Source organism: Sycon ciliatum, unplaced genomic scaffold (assembly GCF_964019385.1).
Source record: "Sycon ciliatum unplaced genomic scaffold, ocSycCili1.1 SCAFFOLD_162, whole genome shotgun sequence".
NCBI lineage: Eukaryota > Metazoa > Porifera > Calcarea > Leucosolenida > Sycettidae > Sycon > Sycon ciliatum.
In genome coordinates this window covers 322,068-342,802 of record NW_027044871.1, presented here as the reverse complement: position 1 = coordinate 342,802, position 20,735 = coordinate 322,068, and the positions used below count along the sequence as shown (strand labels likewise).

Here is a 20,735-nt window from a genome sequence, read left to right as displayed (position 1 = left end):
CACAGCACCAAGTACCTCCTATCGGAGGTGACCTGAACTGTAGACTGCGCTTGCTATCTGTCACACAGATACAGAACTCCTGCTATCTAATGTGCATGCATCCTACTGCCACACTTCACTTTATGCACACCACCCGGCCTGCGCGATTGCTCACACTACCACACTTGCCACATTTATCTTCACCTGTGATTCCCACCTAAACTGGCTAGCGTGCTTCTTTTCCCCACCTGTGATTCCCACCTAGGGTGCTTCTTTTCGTCTTTTCTGGTATGTAAAGGGATACTGATGTGAGAGAAGAGTAAGTTGCCTGAAGAGTGCTTTTGCACGAAACTCAGAGTAGCAACAGTGAGAAACTTGGAGATCCTTTGTGTCTGAGTGTATAACCCCGCTCTGTCTTAGGACATTGAGCACTTTTTTGCCGACGCAAGAAATACTTCTATTGTTCTATATATATATATATATATATATACACTCAGACACAAAGGATCTCCAAGTTTCTCAGTGTTGCTACTCTGAGTTTCGTGCAAAAGCACTCTTCAGGCAACTTACTCTTCTCTCACATCAGTATCCCTTTACATACCAGAAAAGACGAAAAGAAGCACCCTAGGTGGGAATCACAGGTGGAGAAAAGAAGCACGCTAGCCAGTCTAGGTGGGAATCACAGGTGAAGATAAATGTGGCAAGTGTGGTAGTGTGAGCAATCGCGCAGGCCGGGTGGTGTGCATAAAGTGAAGTAGGATGCATGCACATTAGATAGCAGGAGTTCTGTATATGTGTAACAGATAGCAAGCGCAGTCTACAGTTCAGGTCACCTCCGATAGGAGGTACTTGGTGCTGTGGCGACATTTTGTGACCAGGCTGCATCTGGTGTTGAGGAGCGATGCCTTGTCACTCTTCATTATGGCGATCTTCTCCGATAGGCATAGGTTGCACCGCTTCGAGGTTCTTTTGTAGGCGCTGGATCTCTGCCTGATTCTCCACGAGATGTTGACGTCTTCACCTGCCTCCTTCAATGCCCATGCATGCTTTGACAATTCTGTGCTGTTTCTGTGTGGGGCATTCCGGAACGATGACGTGTGGTTGTTGAACCGGAGTTTGAACGGGGTTTCGGAGATGCCGATATACTTCTTCCGGCTGAGATTGGAGTCCACTGTAGCTTCGTACACTATCTCGCTGGCGTTGCAGTCCCCGTTGAGTGGGCAGTTTCCTTTGATACGGCAGTTACATCTCAATACTTCTATTGTTCTATATATATACTCAATCTGCGGACAGCATGCTGTTTCGTTCTTTGTGAACTCGTCAGCGTTCTATATATATATATATATATGTAGTACAGGCATCCAACAGATAGCGCCTTGGCAAATTGCACTGCCCCACTATGCTATAGTCATCTAGCACTCAGCTTCACACACTTCTCAGCCGGCAAGTTAGCCCATTGATTACGTATCAGGGGTCCCGCTAAACCTTGCACTTTCTTCCGCCTGCATCCACCTTAAATTCCCATTATGCTTTGACCAGTCTGCATTGAATATTGTTTGCCTGATGATTGCACACAGTGCATGAAACTCGGAGTAGCGAAATATTACGAGTGATCCATTGTTTGTTGACATGTATATATGTAGGACTCAGTATAGAGTCCATGCACTATATGATGTCCAGCACCCTATATAGAGTCCATTGGTCCAAAATCCACTATACAGAGTCCAGGAGTCCCCTCAGTTTTGATCAGCTTCATCCTGCCGCGCAATCCCCTATAAGGAGTACACTTTTTCTACAAGTCCCCTATTCACAGTCCAGGAGTCCAGTTTATCCAGTCACGCCGTCCTGTGTGTTGTGCCCGAAAGAGAACAAAAACATTTTCAGTTTTGCTTGCCTCGTGGCAGCGCATTCCTTTCTTCACTTCAGCCATGGCTGCCAATTCTGCTGTGCAGTTGCTGACAGTAATCTGTCTCGAGGTAACCAAGGAGGATAAGGAGACGTTCAAAATCAAATCTGGAAAGCGTCTTGTGGTTCTCTGAAGACGTTTCATCAGTGCGCGGGATGAAAGCAGAAATTGCAGAACGAGAAAAGTTCAGCACAGTTCAAATCTGACGAGTCAGGTACACTGACGCTCTCTTTCGTTCGACGCCACAAGGATCCCCTGTTTGGCTGGCCATTGCTGCCAGTAAGACGTTTGAACGGTTTCATCAGAGCGAGGGATGAAAGCAGAAAGCGGAGAAAGAGAAAAGTTCAGCACAGTTGCAATCTGACGAGTCAGATACACTGACACTCTCTTTCGTTCGACGCCACAAGGATACCCCTGTTTGACTGGACAAGAGCTGCCTGTACCACCGTGTCAAAAGGCTGTCCAACTACATGGCAGGACGATGACTGAGGTAAGGAAGCTTTTACTCGTTTCGATTGGTCTGCTGTTCTGTCGTTATGCTTGAATTTTTTTCCATTTTCAAGGCCAGGGGGAGCGTATCGCGTTTGTTTGATGTTGCTTGAATGAATGCCCTAAAAGTAATCAACCACTTCGTAATAGTCCTCAAGGACTGCAAGGACTTTGCATCAATCGTATATGATCGTCTAGCTATCATCAATTATTATTTTATTTCATGAGAAATGTATTTTTATCCCTGTGATAATTATGTGAACTCCACGACACTGTTCCTGTAGTATGATGTCAAATACAATGGGATCCACAAACGCAGTGCCAGTGTACTAGTAGTAGTAGGACTAGGAGGATTGCTTGTATGCCAATGACAAGAAAAAGCTTCTCAAGCTAATACTCGTATTCCCTGAAGTAACCGTTTTGATGTCACGAACATGACATTGTGTCAGTGAAACTGCCTCGTGACAACAAATCATTACATTTCCATCTTGGGGAAGACTGACTGACAGCAACGCTGTACAGATTGTTCAAATCATCTCATTTGAATTTAGTTGCAGTGAAGTGAAACACTGTGTACACTACATGTATGTTGGTGTGTCTGTGCGTCTTGAGTGTGCACAAACGATCTTGTTCCTCGTATTACTAATAGATTATTGTCCCCACCGTCACCTGTTCACAGGTCTTTGAGTGGATTGATTTTCATTGAGCATCACATTTGTTGAGAACTTGGTAGTTGTGTGCTCCCATGCATCATTACGGTAATAAGCGTATCCTTGTGCTATCTATTTGTTGCAGGTGTGCTGATCTTCAGAAGCTTGCGGAACTGAGTGCTGCTGAACATTTGCATGGCCATGAGCAATGGTGAAGCTTGCTATTGCACTCTCAGCATGTGCTAGTATTATGCTGACCACTGCAGTATGTTACTCTCTTACACTACTACGTGTATGTAAACGTGCGTGTACCCGTCCCCGTATGCATTCGTTTCGTATAATTATTTGTTATCCCTCTTGACTTTACATGTAAATGGGTGGACGTTTGCATGGCTGTTGGAGTTGGGTGTGTATTGTGTCTCTACTCTTTTTTTGGTGTTTTCTTGGTGTTGTATAAGTTTGTGTGTGTGTGTGTGTGTGTGTGTGTGTGTGTGTGTGTGTGCGCGCGCGCGCGTGCACAATAATTTGAAAACAAATAATTAATCCTGGGCTCTCCATTATTCTCTTTCGATTCTTGTTTTTTTTCTAGGTATTTTCTTGGCGTTGTGTGGGTGTGTGCATGTGTGTGTGTGCGTGCACAATAATTTGGCAACACTACATGATTGAGATATTGTAATTTGCAGCGTCTGCGAAGAGACCACTTGATTTGAGGATGGTGTTTGTAGGGTTTTTCATGTAATGAAGTGGCTGCAGTGGCGCCTCAATACATATTTTTTTATCTTGAGAAGTGAATGATGTTAAGGATTAAAGGGAGAGGTCGTTTTCTGGTTAATATTCACTGCTTACAGCAGATCCTATGTCTATTTTCGAACTCGATAGGGGATGCGTAATTGGCTGGACTTTATACAGGGGGTGTCGTCCACATAAAGACTCTTTATAGTTGATTTCAAAGTTTGGACTCCGTACAGTTGATTTTGGACCAATGGACTCTATATAGGGGTGAAGCCAATTGGCTGGACTCTATACAGGGAGTGATGTCCATCGAAACTTTGAGCTCACAGTTGATTCCAAATTTGGACTCTGGACAGTGGATTTTGGACCAATGGACTCTATATAGGGGTTGGACATCATATAGGGGCTGGACGCTCTACTGAGTCCAACATATATACCCAATCTGCGGACAGCATGCTGTTTCGTTCTTTTTGAACTCATCAGCGCAGCACAGAGAAAATGAGGCCGAACCTGATAGCAATGAAAATAAAAATTTCCAATCAGGCCCGAACGTACCTTGCCAGAGTGCTCAAACTGACAAGTCAGTGAGCTCTGCATAACGCAAACAGCGAAGGCACTACCCCACGCAAGAGTGCTCAACTGCTACAAGAGCTATATGTACATGTAGATTGCCTAATTTTGCATACGTAATAAAATTGTGTAAGTATACACACATGTGCGTGCACATATAGATAGACTCAGCGGCATGCGCATGAGTGTGTGCCGATAGGACCACATGCCAATTATCGGATTAGTCTGTGAAAGTTGCACGGCACGACAAACTTTCGGACAGTCTAAAGATATGACACAATGAATGTGGAATACCCACCAGTGTGTAAGAACATTTAATACCTATTTCGCAGCGTTTGTGATTTTCGGAGCGTCCCTGTTGATATTTGATGTCCTCACTTGGTTGATGACACAGTCATAAATTATCAAATTCACCTCCAATGTCATCCAATCTGCGTTCCGCGATACATGTACAGTGAACGGTGTTGAGGAAAGCCATGCAGCAATAAAACAGTCGAGACTCCCAAGCAGAGGATACAATTCAACAGCGCATTGAAGTACGAATTGTTGTAAACAATTTTCAAGACACAATTACAAAATTTGAAGTGCGTCTTGAAACGTGTTTGAAGTGCTTCGATGTATTTACCTTCGATCTCCCTGAATCGATCCATCCACAGCTACCCGACGAATTTACCAGTCAGTGCGGGAGATGATCGAGCAAGTTATATTTGAAGGTCGCGAGATGTCAGTGGCACTGACAGGAAATCTACACAAGCGTATTCTGAAATATTTTTCTAAGACTCAGGCGTGATTCAAGAGCGGACTTTGATTTCTACCTTCTTATAGTACGAGCACCAGTCGACATTGCATTCTTGGAAAATCTTCTGCGAGTGCTGCCTTCCCCTTTCATAGAAAGAACGAGTGAAGAGGGACACTAGCAGCAGGTTCTAGCTAGGTCGCCAGAATTGCAGAAAAGCGAGAACACGTTTCCTACAAAGATTGATCGCACAAAAATCATCGCTACCGAAAAATTAACTGAAAATCTACACTTTTCAAACGATGCGCGCGCAGAGGGTGTGAGCCACCTTAACTTCCCCTTTAACTTGCATTGTGGATAGCGCCTACCCAGTCCAATGTCCTTTTGTCGTTCAACATGATTTGTAGGTTTGTGTTCTCTTTAAAAAGAAAAAGAAAGAAAAAGGTTAAGTTCTGTTGCTCTGGCCTGGCGCGAATGTCTAGATGTTATTTGTTGCGATCGAATATATCGCTCAAACCGTGTTCCGGAAAATATTTTTTAAGGAGAATCAAGGATAGAGATTGCCCGACTTACCTCGTCCTTTAGAGAGATTGTGTCAGGTTGGAAATCTAGTAGATACTTGACTACTTCCAGATGCCCATTCTTAGCAGCGCAAAGTACAGGAAGGTCACCATTCTGTGTACAGGTAACACACATGACCAGACATTCCTATGCGTTATCCATCAGAAAAGTACTTATAATGGGTATAATGCACAATCCACTACGAAGCGAGGCAGTCTCACGCAAAACATCGTGATAAGTCAATTGACCGACTGTTTACAAGCTAGTGCTGGAAAACCCCAATACATGCTTGCTGGGCACGAGATTGGTTAGTTTGCATTCTTTTTGAGCCAAAATAATGTTGCAATATTCCTCTTGTGGTTTGAGGGGCATATGATGGGCGCAAATATACAATACTAAGAACTCTTTTGAATCATTACATTTTATGGACATCTCTGCACACACCAAAACATTCCTGTTGACGGGTGTTGAATTGATGATGAGTGTGTCCATGAGGTCCCATCAGAAATGATTGAGACCAATGTTTATGTGAGCCGGATGCATAATGGAGGTGCTTTGTGCAGCCATTAGTGCCGGGCAGCAGAGTCACCAATATTCACAGGTACATTTGCAGCAAATAATCGGTTTGGTAGTTGTTTCTGCCTGATACTTCCCAGCAATTGACATAATTATATCAAGCACAGTAGTCCTCATTGGCAAGAAGAGTGCTGTAGGAGTAACAGACTACAGCAAGGAGAGTCAATGATAGAGATTGCTTTAACTTACCCTGCCCTTCACAGAGATCATGTCGGGTTGGAGATCTGGTAGATACTTGACGACTTCCAACTGACCTTTGCAGGCAACTTTGTGAACACGAAGGTGACCAACCTGTTTACAGGTAACACACATGACCAGACATTCCTATGCATTATCCATCAGATAATATCTACATGTATATTGAGTTTAGATGTAATGCACATCTCCCTGTGAAGTGATTTGATCACATCTACACACAGTACTCTTAACAAAAACAGATCCACTTGGCAGTGGGGTCACAGTGTCTGTCGGCCAAGCCACGCAACCATACTGCTCTGTAGCAGCGATGACAGCATACCTGCTCACTACCCGCCATCATCCATCCACTGGGCCACTGTTTGTGCTCTCAGATGGACAGAAAGTTACTCGTGCGGTATTTACCACCCATGTACGTTCATTGCTGGCAGCATCTGCCGTGCCAAACCTGCACCTGTATTCCGGGCACTCATTCCGCTTTGCTGCCGCTGCAATAGCCGCAATGGCGGGTGTGCCCTACTCTCTGATCCGCGCCGCTGGACGCTGGAAGAGTGATGTATGTTTGCGGTACATGCGTATGCCAGCATGCCTTTTTCAGTACAGTGTGTCGTCACAACTTGCAAAAGGTTAGCCATTTGGTCTGAATTTTTGCCTAGCAATTCTGAATATTTACGTGGTGTGCTGGATTCGCGGATGTTCGCTCACAACTGGTTTGCTCTGTTTGCTTGCTTGCGAGTCAGTTGCAGAGTCATTGCCTGTTCGCGACTCAGCAGAGTTTTTTCGCGTTGCGACTCATTTGCCGAGTCACGTGACATTGCACCAGTTGTTCGAATCCAGCACTCTACCTATCCAATTTAAAGACTATTCTGTGTGTGCTCGTTCATGCGTGTTGGTCCACATGCACGCGCATGTACATGTCCAGCTGTGTGAAGCACGGGCTAACTGTCTTACAGGAAGAGTGCATTTTGCACTGAGAGATGACTGTGGATTCCCAATATAACTGTCTTACTGGAAGAGTGCATTGTGCGCTGAGAGATGACTGCGGGTTCCCAATATAACTGTCTTACTGGAAGAGTGCATTGTGCACTGCGAGATGACGGAGGATTCCCAGTATAACTGTCTTACTGGAAGAGTGCATTGTGCGCTGTTCAATGCAAGACGAACCCCTCTAGATCTGTCGTACTGGATGATTGCGTTCTACACTGTGCGATGCCAGATGAATGCCCATATAACTGTGTCACTGGATGAGCGCTTTATCCACCGTGCCACGTAAGGCACATCCAGCCCAGTAGCGTCCGCCACCTCCCAATATCAATGTCTTACTAGTTGACGCATTGTAAAATGTACGATGTCAGTTGAGTCTCTGTACGATTGTCTCAATGAATGAGTGCATTGCACGACTTATAATGTTGGGTTGAGTCCCAGTAGAATGGTCTTACCGGATGAACGTATTGTTTACCGAGAGTTATATGTCGAGTTCCAGCATCATTGTATCTCATTAGAGGAGTGCCTTGCATACGGTGTGGGGTCAGCTGTGTCCTAGTCAAAATCTCTTACTGGAGGAATTCATTCCAGTATGTCTTATTCGCTCATCAGAATGTGTACTATACGATATCAGACGAGGCCCAGTATTACAGTCTCTATGGATGGGTGCACTGCGTACTGTGTAATGTTCGCCACCTCCCAATATCAATGTCTTACTGACTCCTCCTCTATTTTAATGGACGGCGTTCCTATTGCCTTTGGACGTTCTGCTAAGCATCTCGGCGTACAGCTCAGCGATGGTTTGAAGTTCAATGACCACTTCCACACCATCTTTAGGAAGTTTCAGCAACGAGTCAACCTGTTATGTTTCATGGGCCGACATTTACCATCGTCTCATATTCTCCCCTTGTATAAGTCTTATGTGCGTCCGGCAATTGAATATGCCATTCCTGTCTGGTCATTTAGGCTCACATTCCCTCAGTTAGAGTCCCTTGATGTACTTCAGGCTAAGGCTGGCCGGCGACTCCTGAAGTCTGCGAAAATACCCTTTGATATCTATGAATCAAAATCCAATTTGAATAGATTGTGTCACTTTGAATCTCTGCAATTTCGCCGTGTCTTTATTTCTCTTGTTGTTTTATTTAAGTACATCAATTTCCACCCAGAATATCACTCTCTCTTTGCGATAACCATATCACGTAGTGCACGTAGGCCCAAAAAACTCATTTTTAACTCACATGGTCGTATTTTTTCATCCCTTTTCCTACAGAAAACTGGTTCTCTTTGGAATTGTCTTCCACCCTGATTGACAACTTAGATTCCCTATCTGAATTTAAGCGTCATTTACGTATTCACATTGCTAAGTATCAGTTCGATTGCACTGGTTCACCTTTGATGTGCAATCATTGATTTACATTCTTGTTCTTTTCTTTACTGTCTTACCTTCTTTCCTTGTGTTTCTTATTATTCCTTTTTTTAAGTCCAACATTTCACACTCACTTTGCGCACTTTCTCTAGCATCTTTAACTATGCTACTAGTACATACACAAATAGGAGATCCCCCAGATAGGCGTTAGCCTTTGGGTAATCCTGAAATACAGATTATTATATCACTTGTCTACGTATTGTGCAATGTGCGATGTCAGTTGTGTCTCTGTACGATTGTCTCAATGAGCGAGTGCATCACGCCACGCACAATGTTGGGTTGAGTCTCAGTAGAATGGTCTTATCGGATGTACGTATTGTTTACCGAGAGTTATATGTCGAGTTCCAGTATCATTGTGTCTCATTAGAGGAGTGCCTTGCATACTGGGTGGGGTCAGCCGTGTCCTAGTCAATATGCCTTACTGGAGGACATCATTCCAGTATGTCTTACGCGATCATTAGATTGTGTGCTATACGATGTCAGACGAGGCCCAGTATTACAGTCTCTATGGATGGGTGCATTGGGGACTGTGTAATGTCCACGGTATGGTATGCCCCCACATGAGCGCGACCCAAAACAGCGCCGTTGACTTCGGCGTAATTACGTTAACGTAATTGGTCGCGCCAAAATGGGGCGTGCAAGAGATGAGACGAGCTGTAGTGACACCGTGTCACATTAGGTCGCGCTGTACTGGGGGTGCTAATATGAACACGCGCCGTTTATGGTTGCGCTGTTTTGGGTGTAAATCATGTCCACCACCTCCAATATCAATGTCTTACTAGTTGACGTATTGTGCAATGTACGATGTCAGTTGAGTCTCTGTACGATTGTCTCGATGAATGAATTTGTTGGCCACGTACCATGTTGGACGGGTTCCAGGAGAATGATCTTACCGGCTATACGTTTCGGTCACCTAGAGTTAAATATTGATTTCCAGTATCATCATCTGTCCTATTGGACGAGTGCCTAGCAAACTGTGTGGTGTCAGCTGTATCCCAGTAAAAATGTCTTACTGGAGGAGTTCATTCTCCACTGTGCGAAGTCAAATTAAGCCCACTGTACCAGTCCTATTAGACAGGTGTTCCATGCACTTTGCATAGTCAGATCAAACCTAACTTACAGGCTTTTTGCATGTGCTCTGTGTGTGTGTGAGGCCTATTGAAGCCTGGCGACAGTGTGCGAATACTACTGGATTAGTTCCAACAATGTTATGCTGTGAATTCAATCATGCCGGCCCTATCGGTTTTCACTTGTGACGAGTCTGGTTGTGGCACAACCCTGTACATTATTCTTGCATCCAGATGACTTACTCTGCTGTTCTGTGTGCTTTTCCTGCTTGTTCTTTCTCCTTTCTCTTCTCTACTCCCTGCTTTAGAGTACTTCAGGAGTTAGCTATGGGAGGATTGATTCTGTTCAGCCCAAACTGAACCGATATATCTGCTATCTGTGATCTTTATAGTCGCCACTTTCTGTTCAGTCAGGTTTGACAATTCAGATGCCTTGTTCATGTGCACTGCGTGGACGTATCGCTATCATCTACCTGTTATGCGGCCAGCACTGTGTTAAAGATTGATCTATTATTAATATTTGTCGTACGATCTACGATCTACGTTCTACTACGTCTCTCGTTTTACGTTCCTTTTGATGCATGCATGACGAAGAGTGACGATGTCTTACCGTATGGTGAATCAGTCTTCTTCTGCATTACATCTGCATGGCTGACGTGTGTTTTACTTTGGTACGAGCTGACGAGTCCTATAATACTGTCGTGTCATGGCGCCACTAGTGCCACGACAGCACTGACGTGTCTCTGCTGCTTATCTCTCCATGATTGCCTTTTACATGTTCACTTCTATAATTATCCTAGAACAAACCAGATGGTGTTTTCTGTTGTGGTATACGCGAGTTGCATGGACTAAATCTTGCATGCGTACATTATAACAATTGGCGACGAAGATGAGCGTTTGTAGTAACCTAAGCGGAGCCCACAAGCTTCCAGTTTTCGAATACCAGGGCACGTCAGCAGAAGTGTCCTCTCGCTGGAAGAAATAGTTACGAAGTTTTACATACATGGCTGAAGGCGAAGGGATTACGGATCACAAACGGTTGAAAAACTTATTGCTGCATACTGCCGGAACAACGGTTCAGGACTTATTAATTTTGAAGACCTCGAAGATCCGCAGGCGTCGGCTCTGCCTGCGGATGACAACGAGCACTAGTAACAGGTTACGTTACGGAAACTGAACGAACACTTTTTCAGCTCCGTAGTGTTTGACAGCCCAGCCGGAAACGGGCCGGTCTGGAATTAGGACAGTAGTATTAGTGGCAGTGTAGGGTAGCATAGTGTAGTAGGGTAGCGTAGTGTAGGGGTGTCATTAAGGATGACAGTTGGAAAATAGTTGCCGCGGGCCCGCCAAGAAAGAAGCGATTGGGGTTCTTTGTGGGCAACTTGAGCCCCGACTGTACGGTGGACAGCCTCACTGAGTTTGTACACTGAAGGTCGGAAAGCGTGGGGACGCCTGTCAAAGCCCACCAATGCAGCCTACACACAGCTGGAAACGGGCAAGTGTCCGCCAGAATATCAGTTGATGCCATCTCCAAGCTGACAGTGATGTCAGCCAAATTCTGGCCAAGGCCGCTCTACTGCAGGCCGTGGAGATTCCACACCTCCACAAATGCAAATGCAGCCAAAAGCATCAGCAGCAGCAAGAGCAGCAGCCACAACAAGCACAACAACAGCAGCAGCAGAACCGCCAACAACAACACCAGCAGCAGCACCAGCAGTCGCCGCAGCAGCACCCGTGGTAACCGCAGCAGGAACAGCAGTTGCCACAGCAGCAGTAGCGACAGTAGCACCAACCAGCTGGAAGCACAGCAGCATGATCAAGAGCAACAGCAACTTGGGATTGGCGCCACAATAAACGACTTCCTGAGCGCGAGTCGTGGCCTGTCCGTTGCCGCTGCCGACACACCTGTAACCCCCCCCCCCCCTTCACAGCCACAAAGTTCCTCTGCGGAACGGTCACCAGGTTCGCAGCCGCAGGATGCAAAGCGAGCTGCCCAGCATGGTGCGCAGCCACCCCAGCAGGATACACAGACCCACGAGCCCACCACCCAATGTAGGCCATGCACCAACCCAAACAACGCCAACAGTCACAATGAAAACTAAGGCCCCCTCACTCCGTCTCCTGCTCACGAATGCATTAAGCGTCTACAACAAACTGGATGAGCTTCAGCATACTCTGTAAAGCCTGCATGTAGACATTGCTGTCGTCACCGAAACCAAATTATCGCCCGACAAGGCTACAGTTGCCGAAGTCTCAATCCCTGGCTATTACCACCCCCCCCCCCCCCCCAATACGTCGAGAGCGGACAGCGCAAGGCGGCGGAGTCGCCATATGGCTGAAAGAAGGGATGGCGTACAAACAACTGGACATCAACTCTGAGTGTGAAACTCTTTGACTTAGTGTTGCTGCACCGTCAGGCATGAAATTTGGCATCTGTGCTGCCTACAGACCTGGGACGAGTGCAGACAGCGTCTGCAGTATCTTCACCGAGCTGGAATCTGACATCGACAAAGCCCTGCAGTCCTGCTCACACATGGTCAATGCCTGCAACGTTGGGGGCTCGAACTTGATCCTCCACCTGCTTTCCCATGCTGCCAGTGAGTCTACTGCCTGCTGGAGGATTGCTGTCTCTTCTGGCAGTCTGAGTCGGGTGGTGATGCACTTGTAGAGAGTTGTGTCGTCGGCGTATACAGCCAGCTTCGCCTCATCAGGCAGGTGGTCTTCTGCGTCGTTGACGTACAGAAGGAAGAGCGTGGGGCCGAGGATGCTGCCCTGCGGCACGCCAGATTGGATTCGGTGGGTCGGTGAAGACAGCTCTGACGACACGGATGTGGCGGTCTGTCAGGCATTATCGCCCCTCCCCCCGAGACACACACATCATGGCACCATAGACTTGCCAGAAGCGCGGCGGTGTAGTGATTTACAGCAGGTTGCAACTTGGGTTTAAGCGGATGTTGATTCAGCACATCGATCTGGAAATGGTTTGGTTGCGTTCCAAAAAACGAGAAGCAGGTGAATCATTCCTCATTGGCTGTCTCTACAGGCCACCGTCCGCACCGGCGGCTTTTTGGCAATCTTTACAGCAAGTCATGTATGACATTCAGGGCGAAGATCTCATCCTGATGGGCGACTTAAATGTTGATTTCTTGTCCCCTGAAACGCATCATTTTGACAATTTGAACACATACCTGCTACTTCCACTTGATCTGAAGAATACGATTACGCAACCTACACGGATCACACCTACATCTAAAACACTTCTCGACTGTGTACTAACGACCATGGATTTTGTTGAGCACGGAAGCGTTCACTCCTGTGAGTTCACCGATCATGAGTTTGTTCACACCAGCATTATTTTTCCGAAGTCAATTCCAACACAAGGACAATTATATCGATCCCGACGCCGTGATTACAGTAAGGCCTCCTCTGCCTCTGATCTCTCCCATTTATTGTCAATTTCTGATCTCGGATCCTTCTCGTCCCCGTCGGTTGACGTCATGCTAGAAGAGTGGCAAGGAAAATTTGAAGACGCCTTGGATGTGGTTGCACCCTACATAACATCACGGAGACAACCCCCTGGAAAAAGGAAGAAGTGCCCATTCATGACACCGGAGTTACTAGCTCTCATTAGGCGACGTAAAACCGTCTACAGAAAGTACCGCTCGTCTGACTGCAGTAGTACAGTTCTACAGAAGGAGTTCAAAGTTTTGCGCTGCAAATGCAATAACCTTTATAGCCAACTCCGAAATGCCCACTTTCGCTCCATCTGTGACGATTACCGGCGAGACCCTAGGCGTCTTTGGAGCACCATCAACTCAGTCACCCGGCGCACAAACCCAAGAACTGAGCCTCTCGTCCAGGCAGATACCTTGAACAGGTAATTCCATAGTATTGTGTCAGATCCGAACCCGGCTTATGTTGTTCCAAGTGGTAACTCAAGACCGTTTGACTTGCACGAGTTTCGCCCTATTTCTGAGGATAAGGTACTTCAGCACCTTCAGAAACGCGACGGTACGAAAGCGCCTGGGCCAGATGGTCTCCTCCCGAGCATCCTGAAGGCCGTTGCACCAGTTATCGCCTTCTCCCTCACTCTAATATTTAATACCTCTTTGTGCACTGCTGTGTTCCAGACACAATTCAAGTTGGCTAATGTTGAAATCCCGTATGGGCGATCCTACTTGATTGATTTGATTGATTGATTTTATTTTACTTCCCAAGTTCAAATGGGTTCCTGGCCCAGTTATATGAAAGCGAAGGATAGAATTTGCCAAAATCCTAATGAGCAACAGCATAGGCAATATTATCATAGAAGTGGAGTACTATGCGAGCGAGAATACTGAGAAGAAAGGAACATGTCAAAACCTGACGAAACACAACCTATTTCAGGCATACATAAGGAAGGCAGGCTAGCTTAAAATCTTGCAATCTGGATACGGTGCGCACCTCTCTAGGCAAACTGTTCCACAGCAATGCTCCTCCGGTGGCGAATCTCGTTTGGCCACACCGACTGCGAGCTGGCTGGCTGAGCAGACCATTGGCATGCTGATGGCGCGTACTTCTGCCGCTGCATGCTGCTGGTTTGAGAAGCTGGGCTAGAGCAAGGCTAGTGGAGTCATTTAGACAACGCCAGATGAAGATCAGGAGTTTTTTTGTTTTAAAAGTGCAGTGACGCGGTAAATCGAGTTGGCAGCCAGGAGGGGCTGCATCGCGGAACATGGCGGGCTGCCATAAATGCATCGGATCGCCCGGTTTTGCATGGCTTGCAGACGCTGAAGTTGGGTCACGCGGAGGGCTGCAGAGAAGCTGCAGGCACCATATATCATATCCGGCATGACAATAGCCTTTACATATACCTTGCGCGAGCTGCGGGAGAGGCATCGACGGGCTCGCCACAAGGCGCCTATCTTCCTCGCAACTTTGGTCACTATGGCGCTGACGTGTACATCCCAACTCAGGCGGTTGTCAAGAAAGACACCAAGATACAGCGCAGACTTCACTATCGGTAGAGAGGTATCGCAGCACACGATAGAGACCTCAGGCCCGGCATGTTGCGGTGAGATAGTCATTACCTGGCTTTTGGAGGCGTTTAAAAATAAGGCCGCGTGACTTAAGCCATATGGCGAGATCAGTGACAGCTGAAGAGACAGATTTGGAGACTTCCCCAGCGGAAGCTTTTGAATCATACAGAGCAATGTCGTCTGCGAATTGCACGCTGGGTATTGGCGATGAGACCGATTTCACATCACGGGTGTAGACGTTGAAGAGAACAGGCCCCAAGACGGAGCCTTGGGGCACACCACAGGTGCAGTCAAGAGCACGACTTGTGGCCGAAGCGACTGTAACTTGCTGCCTGCGATCTGTCAGGTAATTCGCGAACCACTTCAGGGCGACACCAGAGATACCAACGTCAAAAAGGTCTTGGATGAGGATACCATGCCGGACTTTGTCAAAAGCCTTGGACATGTCGAGGAGGCACAGCCCAGGTACCAGACCACTGTCCTTCGCCTTCTGCAAGCTGTCCGTGAGAACACAGAGGGCATCCTCAGTGGAGCACTTCTTCCTGAAAGCAAACTGAGAATCAGGTAGGGCATTACTCAAGTCTAGATGGCGAACTAGCTGACGCTGCACCACTCTCTCCAACAGCTTTGAGACAACTGGAAGGAGGGAAACAGGGCGATAATTGGTGGGGACTGATGGGTCCCCGGTCTTGTAAAGCGGTACAACGGTCGCCAGCTTGAACGCCAAAGGAACCGTGCCAGTACGGAGGGAAGTGCAAAACAGTACTGCTAAAGAGTATGCCAATAAATCGGAACACTGCCGCAATAGCGAACCCGGTATGCCGTCACTTCCCGTAGCTTTGCGAGCATCTACCTGCTGAAGGAGACGTTGAACGTCCGATGGAGTTACAACAGGCCCGTTGGGGCCACACGGAACGCCGAGATGGTCGGGTCGGTTTGTGTCTGTAACAATAGAGTGGAACGTGTTGCTGATCTCATGGACGTCGCAGCACGGATCTTGACGGCACCGTGAGCGCCCTGTCACGGCATTGAGAATTTCCCAGGACTTTCTTGGGTTACCAGCATTCTCTTTGCACTGGGTGGCTTCTCCTTCGAACTATCGTCCTGTGTCACTCACGTCGATTCTGGCCAAGACTCTGGAACGCCTGGTTCTAAATCAGGTATGTGACAGTTTGACCATCGAAAATCACCTCCACGATCACCAATTTGGGTTCCGACCAGCTCGTTCCACGACACAATGCTCACACTTGCATTTATGATTGGAAACTGGCCCAGGACCGCGGAGAGACTACCAGTGTAGACTTTGTCGACCTTAGCAAGGCGTTTGATCGCGTCCAGCATCAACAGTTACTCCTCCATGGCATGGGTGTTCATGCAAGCGCCCTGCGTTGGTTTGCGTCGTACCTCGCGGGGAGATCTCAGCGTGTCGTCTCCCAAGCCAGCCAGTCTTCAAGTCTTGCAGTGTCTCGAAGAGTTCCTAAGGGAAGTATTTTAGGCCCTACCCTTTTTATAATGTCTACCTGAGGGACCTCTTCCCCGGCTTGTGGAGACGGCGGGTTCAAAATTACTCATGTTCGCAGATGACAAGACAGTCTACTCTAGTGATCCGTCGAAGGCACGTTCCGAAGCCAAGTTGTCATCGGCACTGGAGATACTAAACAACCACCTTGGCTCCATTGGCATGCAGATAAATACCGACAAAACCGTTGTCATGCAAATCCATCCCAAACGTGCCACAGGGAGTCAGCAACAACAACAAAGGCAACAACTGCAAATCACCTTGTCAAATGTTACGCTAGGGGAAGTAGAAAGCACCAGATGCCTAGGAGTCGTTGTTAACAATAAGCTGTCCTTTGACCAACACATTAACAATGTCGTCCGGAAAGCCTCACGGAAGATCGGTGTACTGCGTCGATCTTTCCGCCAGATGAACCTTTTTGCCCGCCGTACTTTCGGTGTCGGTGTTATTCAGCCTGATCTAGAATATGCTCTCCCTGTACACCTTTCGTTTATATCCGCTAAAAATAGAAACAAGCTAGCCTCACTCCACCGGCGCGCTGTACGAGTTGCTTGTGGCGCATCACCCCAAGCTAATATCACCCCACTTCTTCACCACCTCAATGTTTCCTCTTTCCAATATCGATCAGTATTTTTGTTCCTTGTATTCATTTTCCACTGTTACTGTCTTAAGCTGGCTGTTTGCTTGCAGTCCCTCTTTCCCATCTGTACGTCTACCCGAACTACTCGCGGCTCAACAACTCATAACATGAGTATCAATCGCTATAGATCTATGTCTGGCATTCTGTCCTTTTCAAGTAAATCGGCTCTTGTTTGGAATTATTTACCAGACGACCTGAAGTCCTGCACTACTATCGCAGATTTCCGCGTCAAATCGGCTATTTGGCTAAAGACAGCTTAACTCTTAATCATTGTTGTGATTTGCTTTCAAGCAATGTGAATAATCAGTAAATTGATGTTGCTGTTTTTGTTTTGGTTTTTTTGGGTTTTTTGGTTTTCCGTTCTCGGGGCCTTCTATTCGGTACTCTTTGTAGTTGCACTTCTGTACTGTTGAGCTATCCGAATTCAAATAAACATTAAAAAAAAGAATGGGGTTGCAATTTTGTTGTTTTTGCCATGTGATTGTGCAATCAAGAGTGAAACCAGGACTGCCTGCTGCTCGTCGTTGCTAGTATTGAAGGAGAAAAAAAATCGTCACCATGGTATTCGCGCGGCTTGGTACAACTTGTACAAATTTACGGGCAACTCTTGAACCTTTGTACAACTTTGCTGTAGAAGAGGTCAAAATCGTACACAAAATCGTTTGTCGCATCGCAAAAGTTGAGCCGAGCTCAACTTCTGCGATGGGCCATTTGCGGCAGTTGCATGGGATTCCCGGTTTCGCGGCCGTCGCATCGTGTGTCACATCACAGAAATGCTTCTGTCAATCCCGCTTTATGTTCAATTAGACGGATAACCGATATAATCGTTTCAGCCCTAATATTAATATATACATGTACACACAAACATGCACATACCCCCCCATAAACCAACACACACACACATGTACACGCATACACCCCGTGTACCATGTATACGCCCCTCACAAGAGAAGCACGAAAATCTGCGAAATGTACTGGAGGTGCACCCGAAGATTTTCACTTAAAAGCAACGACAGCGGACAAGATCTGAATGATACTGATCAAGACTAGCAATTAATAACTGCCGAATCAACACAACTAAGTGAAGCTATGAGAATCGAACACCAATGCACAGGTGGTAAACACAACACAGAGTACAGCAGCATAGAACGGCGAAGAGAGTTGACTATACTTGCTGTATGCACACACGCACCCGCGCACGCACCCCCCCCCCCCCACACACACACACAAACACACATACCCCAGGACATATATTTACATCACTTTAGTATGTAGGGAGGGCCATTGCATGGACTCAAGAGTGGATGGTGTGCCATGGTCTGCTTTACTGGCAGATGGTGGAATCAGTAAGGTCTGGTCTGGATGTCTGCTGCCCCGACCCATCAGACCAGGCTCGACCGCATTCAGCGGAAGGCAATGGCCATCATAGGACCAGATGTGTTCCTCCAGAGTCTGGCTGCACGACGCACTCTCTCTCTCTCTCTCTCTGGGCTGTGCTACATTTACAAGCTTCAGTGCATCGAAAGCCCACAACAGCTGACCAACATTGTCCCATCAGCTGCACCCACTGTGGCTCGTCCGCGAACCCGACACACACATGCGGTGACCCATCCTCACGAGCTCCTCAATACTCTACCACCAGCTGCACCGGAGTACATCAGGCGGTCCTTCCCGTTTGCCCACATCAGTTTGTGGAATCAACTGCCACCCTCTCTGTTCCAGCCACCAATGTCCCTGCAACGGCTGCACTGCTTCAGGGCAGCTGCATGGAAGCACTTGCTACACACTGACTGGCTGTGGGCTACAGACCACCTCTGAAAGCCACTGCTGCACAAACCTGCGACGAAGTTGCAAGCCACTCTGGTCTAGATTCACCCTGCCGTATCACTCGAGAGCTACCCACACATCTCTCAATCTCCCCCCTTTTCCGCTATTATTATTATTATTATTCCCTTCTTGTGTTGTCTTGTTTTTTATTTCATTTTTTGTCTTAAGTCACTTTCTTATGTTGGCTCATTATACACTTATGATTAATTTTGATGCATACATGGCACTGTGACGCCGAGTCTCATGGTCGGCAGAGTCAATGTATTTCATCAGCACAGCTATTTTAAGAGGTGGCAGACTACCCAAAAATTCGCTGAAAAATCGAATTTGTAAATTCATATTGAGTGCTACGTCACTTGAAAGAGCATGAATAGCTGCAATTTCTCTGAAAGTTGTGTCCCTATCTGACCAGCCGTTCAAGAGTTATGGCCGAAAATGTGCCCTTGCAAGGAAAGATATTTTTGTTGCATGCTGTCATTTGTTGGCAGCACTGTATTTGAATGTGAGCAGACCGTGCGCAACTTGTCGTATTATGGAAAGACGCAAAAGTGTGCAGAATTTTGCCCCAAGTCCAAAAAAGTCCAAAACATCACGTTAAAAAACCACGTATTGGGCGGCACGACTTTTGCCAGCACCCTCGTGACGTTGCAGATATGTGGCTTGATTATTGTAGTTGACGTTGATTTAGTGACTTTGGCAAGTTTGAGTCGTGTCAAGAAGTCAGGTAGGATTCAGTACTAGGCAGTAGTGAAACGTGAGTGGCAGTCTTTGCCGGTTTCTGAGAGCATCCTGGATTTGGTGTGCAGCGCTGTGGAAATGGCTTGCTGTGGAGGTCCCAGCACTGGATGTTGTATCAAAGGTACGACCTCGTAGCACGTGCTAAACCTAAAAAATTCAAAAATTGACTTGGGTCTGTGGGAGTCCGTGAGAGAACGCCCACTCGTTCCGTTGTGACAGATTCCAGGGCCACGTTGAGGGGCCCTACCCCACCACCCATGGCTGCTTCTGGACTTGTTTTAGGTTTGGGTCCCGCGCACGGACAGAATGGGCACGAAAATGTGAAAAAAATGTAAATGCATTTGTTTGGCTCCTGGGTGGCTCGCACACCGTGGCACTATGCCGGAAATTTGAGTTTTTCCGGCCTGGAAAGCCTGTCAGCGAGGCGCATGAACTTGTAAATCATGTCCTGAGGGCCAGCATAGTGGCAGGAGTGTGTGGTCAAAATATCACTCAAATCCACTGAGAAACACCAAAGTTACGGTCAATTGAATGCCATATGAAATTTATGGGTAGGCTGCCCCCTTCAGGTGGCAGACTACCCAAAAATTCGCTGAAAAATCCAATTTGTAAATTCATATTGAGTGCTACGTCAGTTGAAAGAGCATGAATAGCCGCAAATTCTCTGAAAATTGTGTCCCGATCTGACCAGCCGTTCTAAAGTTATGGCCGAAAATGTGCCCTTGCAAGGAAAGATATTTTTGTTGCATGCTGTCATTTGTTGGCAGCACTGTATTTGAATGTGAGCAGACCGTGCGCAACTTGTCGTATCATGGAAAGACGCGAAAGTGTGCAGAATGTTGCCCCAAGTCCAAAAAAGTCCATAAAATCACGTTAAAAAACCACGTATTGGGCTGGACGACTTTTGCCAGCACCCTCGTGACGTTGCAGATATGTGGCTTGATTATTGTAGTTGACGTTGATTTAGTGACTTTGGCAAGTTTGAGTCGTGTCAAGATGTCAGGTAGGAGGTAGGATTCAGTACTAGGCAGTAGTGAAACGTGAGTGGCAGTCTTTGCCGGTTTCTGAGGGCATCCTGGATTTGGTGTGCAGCGCTGTGGAAATGGCTTGCTGTGGAGGTCC

The 20,735-nt window shown here is 46.9% G+C and overlaps 1 protein-coding gene across 3 annotated transcripts in view; it reads right to left on the bottom strand.

Annotated features, from left to right (window-relative positions):
* The window catches only part of LOC135830684 (uncharacterized), a 227,691-nt gene that overhangs the window by 49,297 nt on the left and 157,659 nt on the right, over window positions 1–20,735 (bottom strand). For all 3 annotated transcript variants that reach the window (XR_010556090.1, XM_065342909.1, XM_065342910.1), the window contains exons 18-19: window positions 6,389–6,490; window positions 5,636–5,737 (exon numbers count right to left, since the gene is read on the bottom strand). Coding sequence is in view for 2 of the 3 variants with exons in the window: in XM_065342909.1 (XP_065198981.1) it covers window positions 5,636–5,737; window positions 6,389–6,490 (204 nt within the window). In the remaining variant the exon portion in view is untranslated. The remainder of the gene's footprint in view (window positions 1–5,635; window positions 5,738–6,388; window positions 6,491–20,735) is intronic.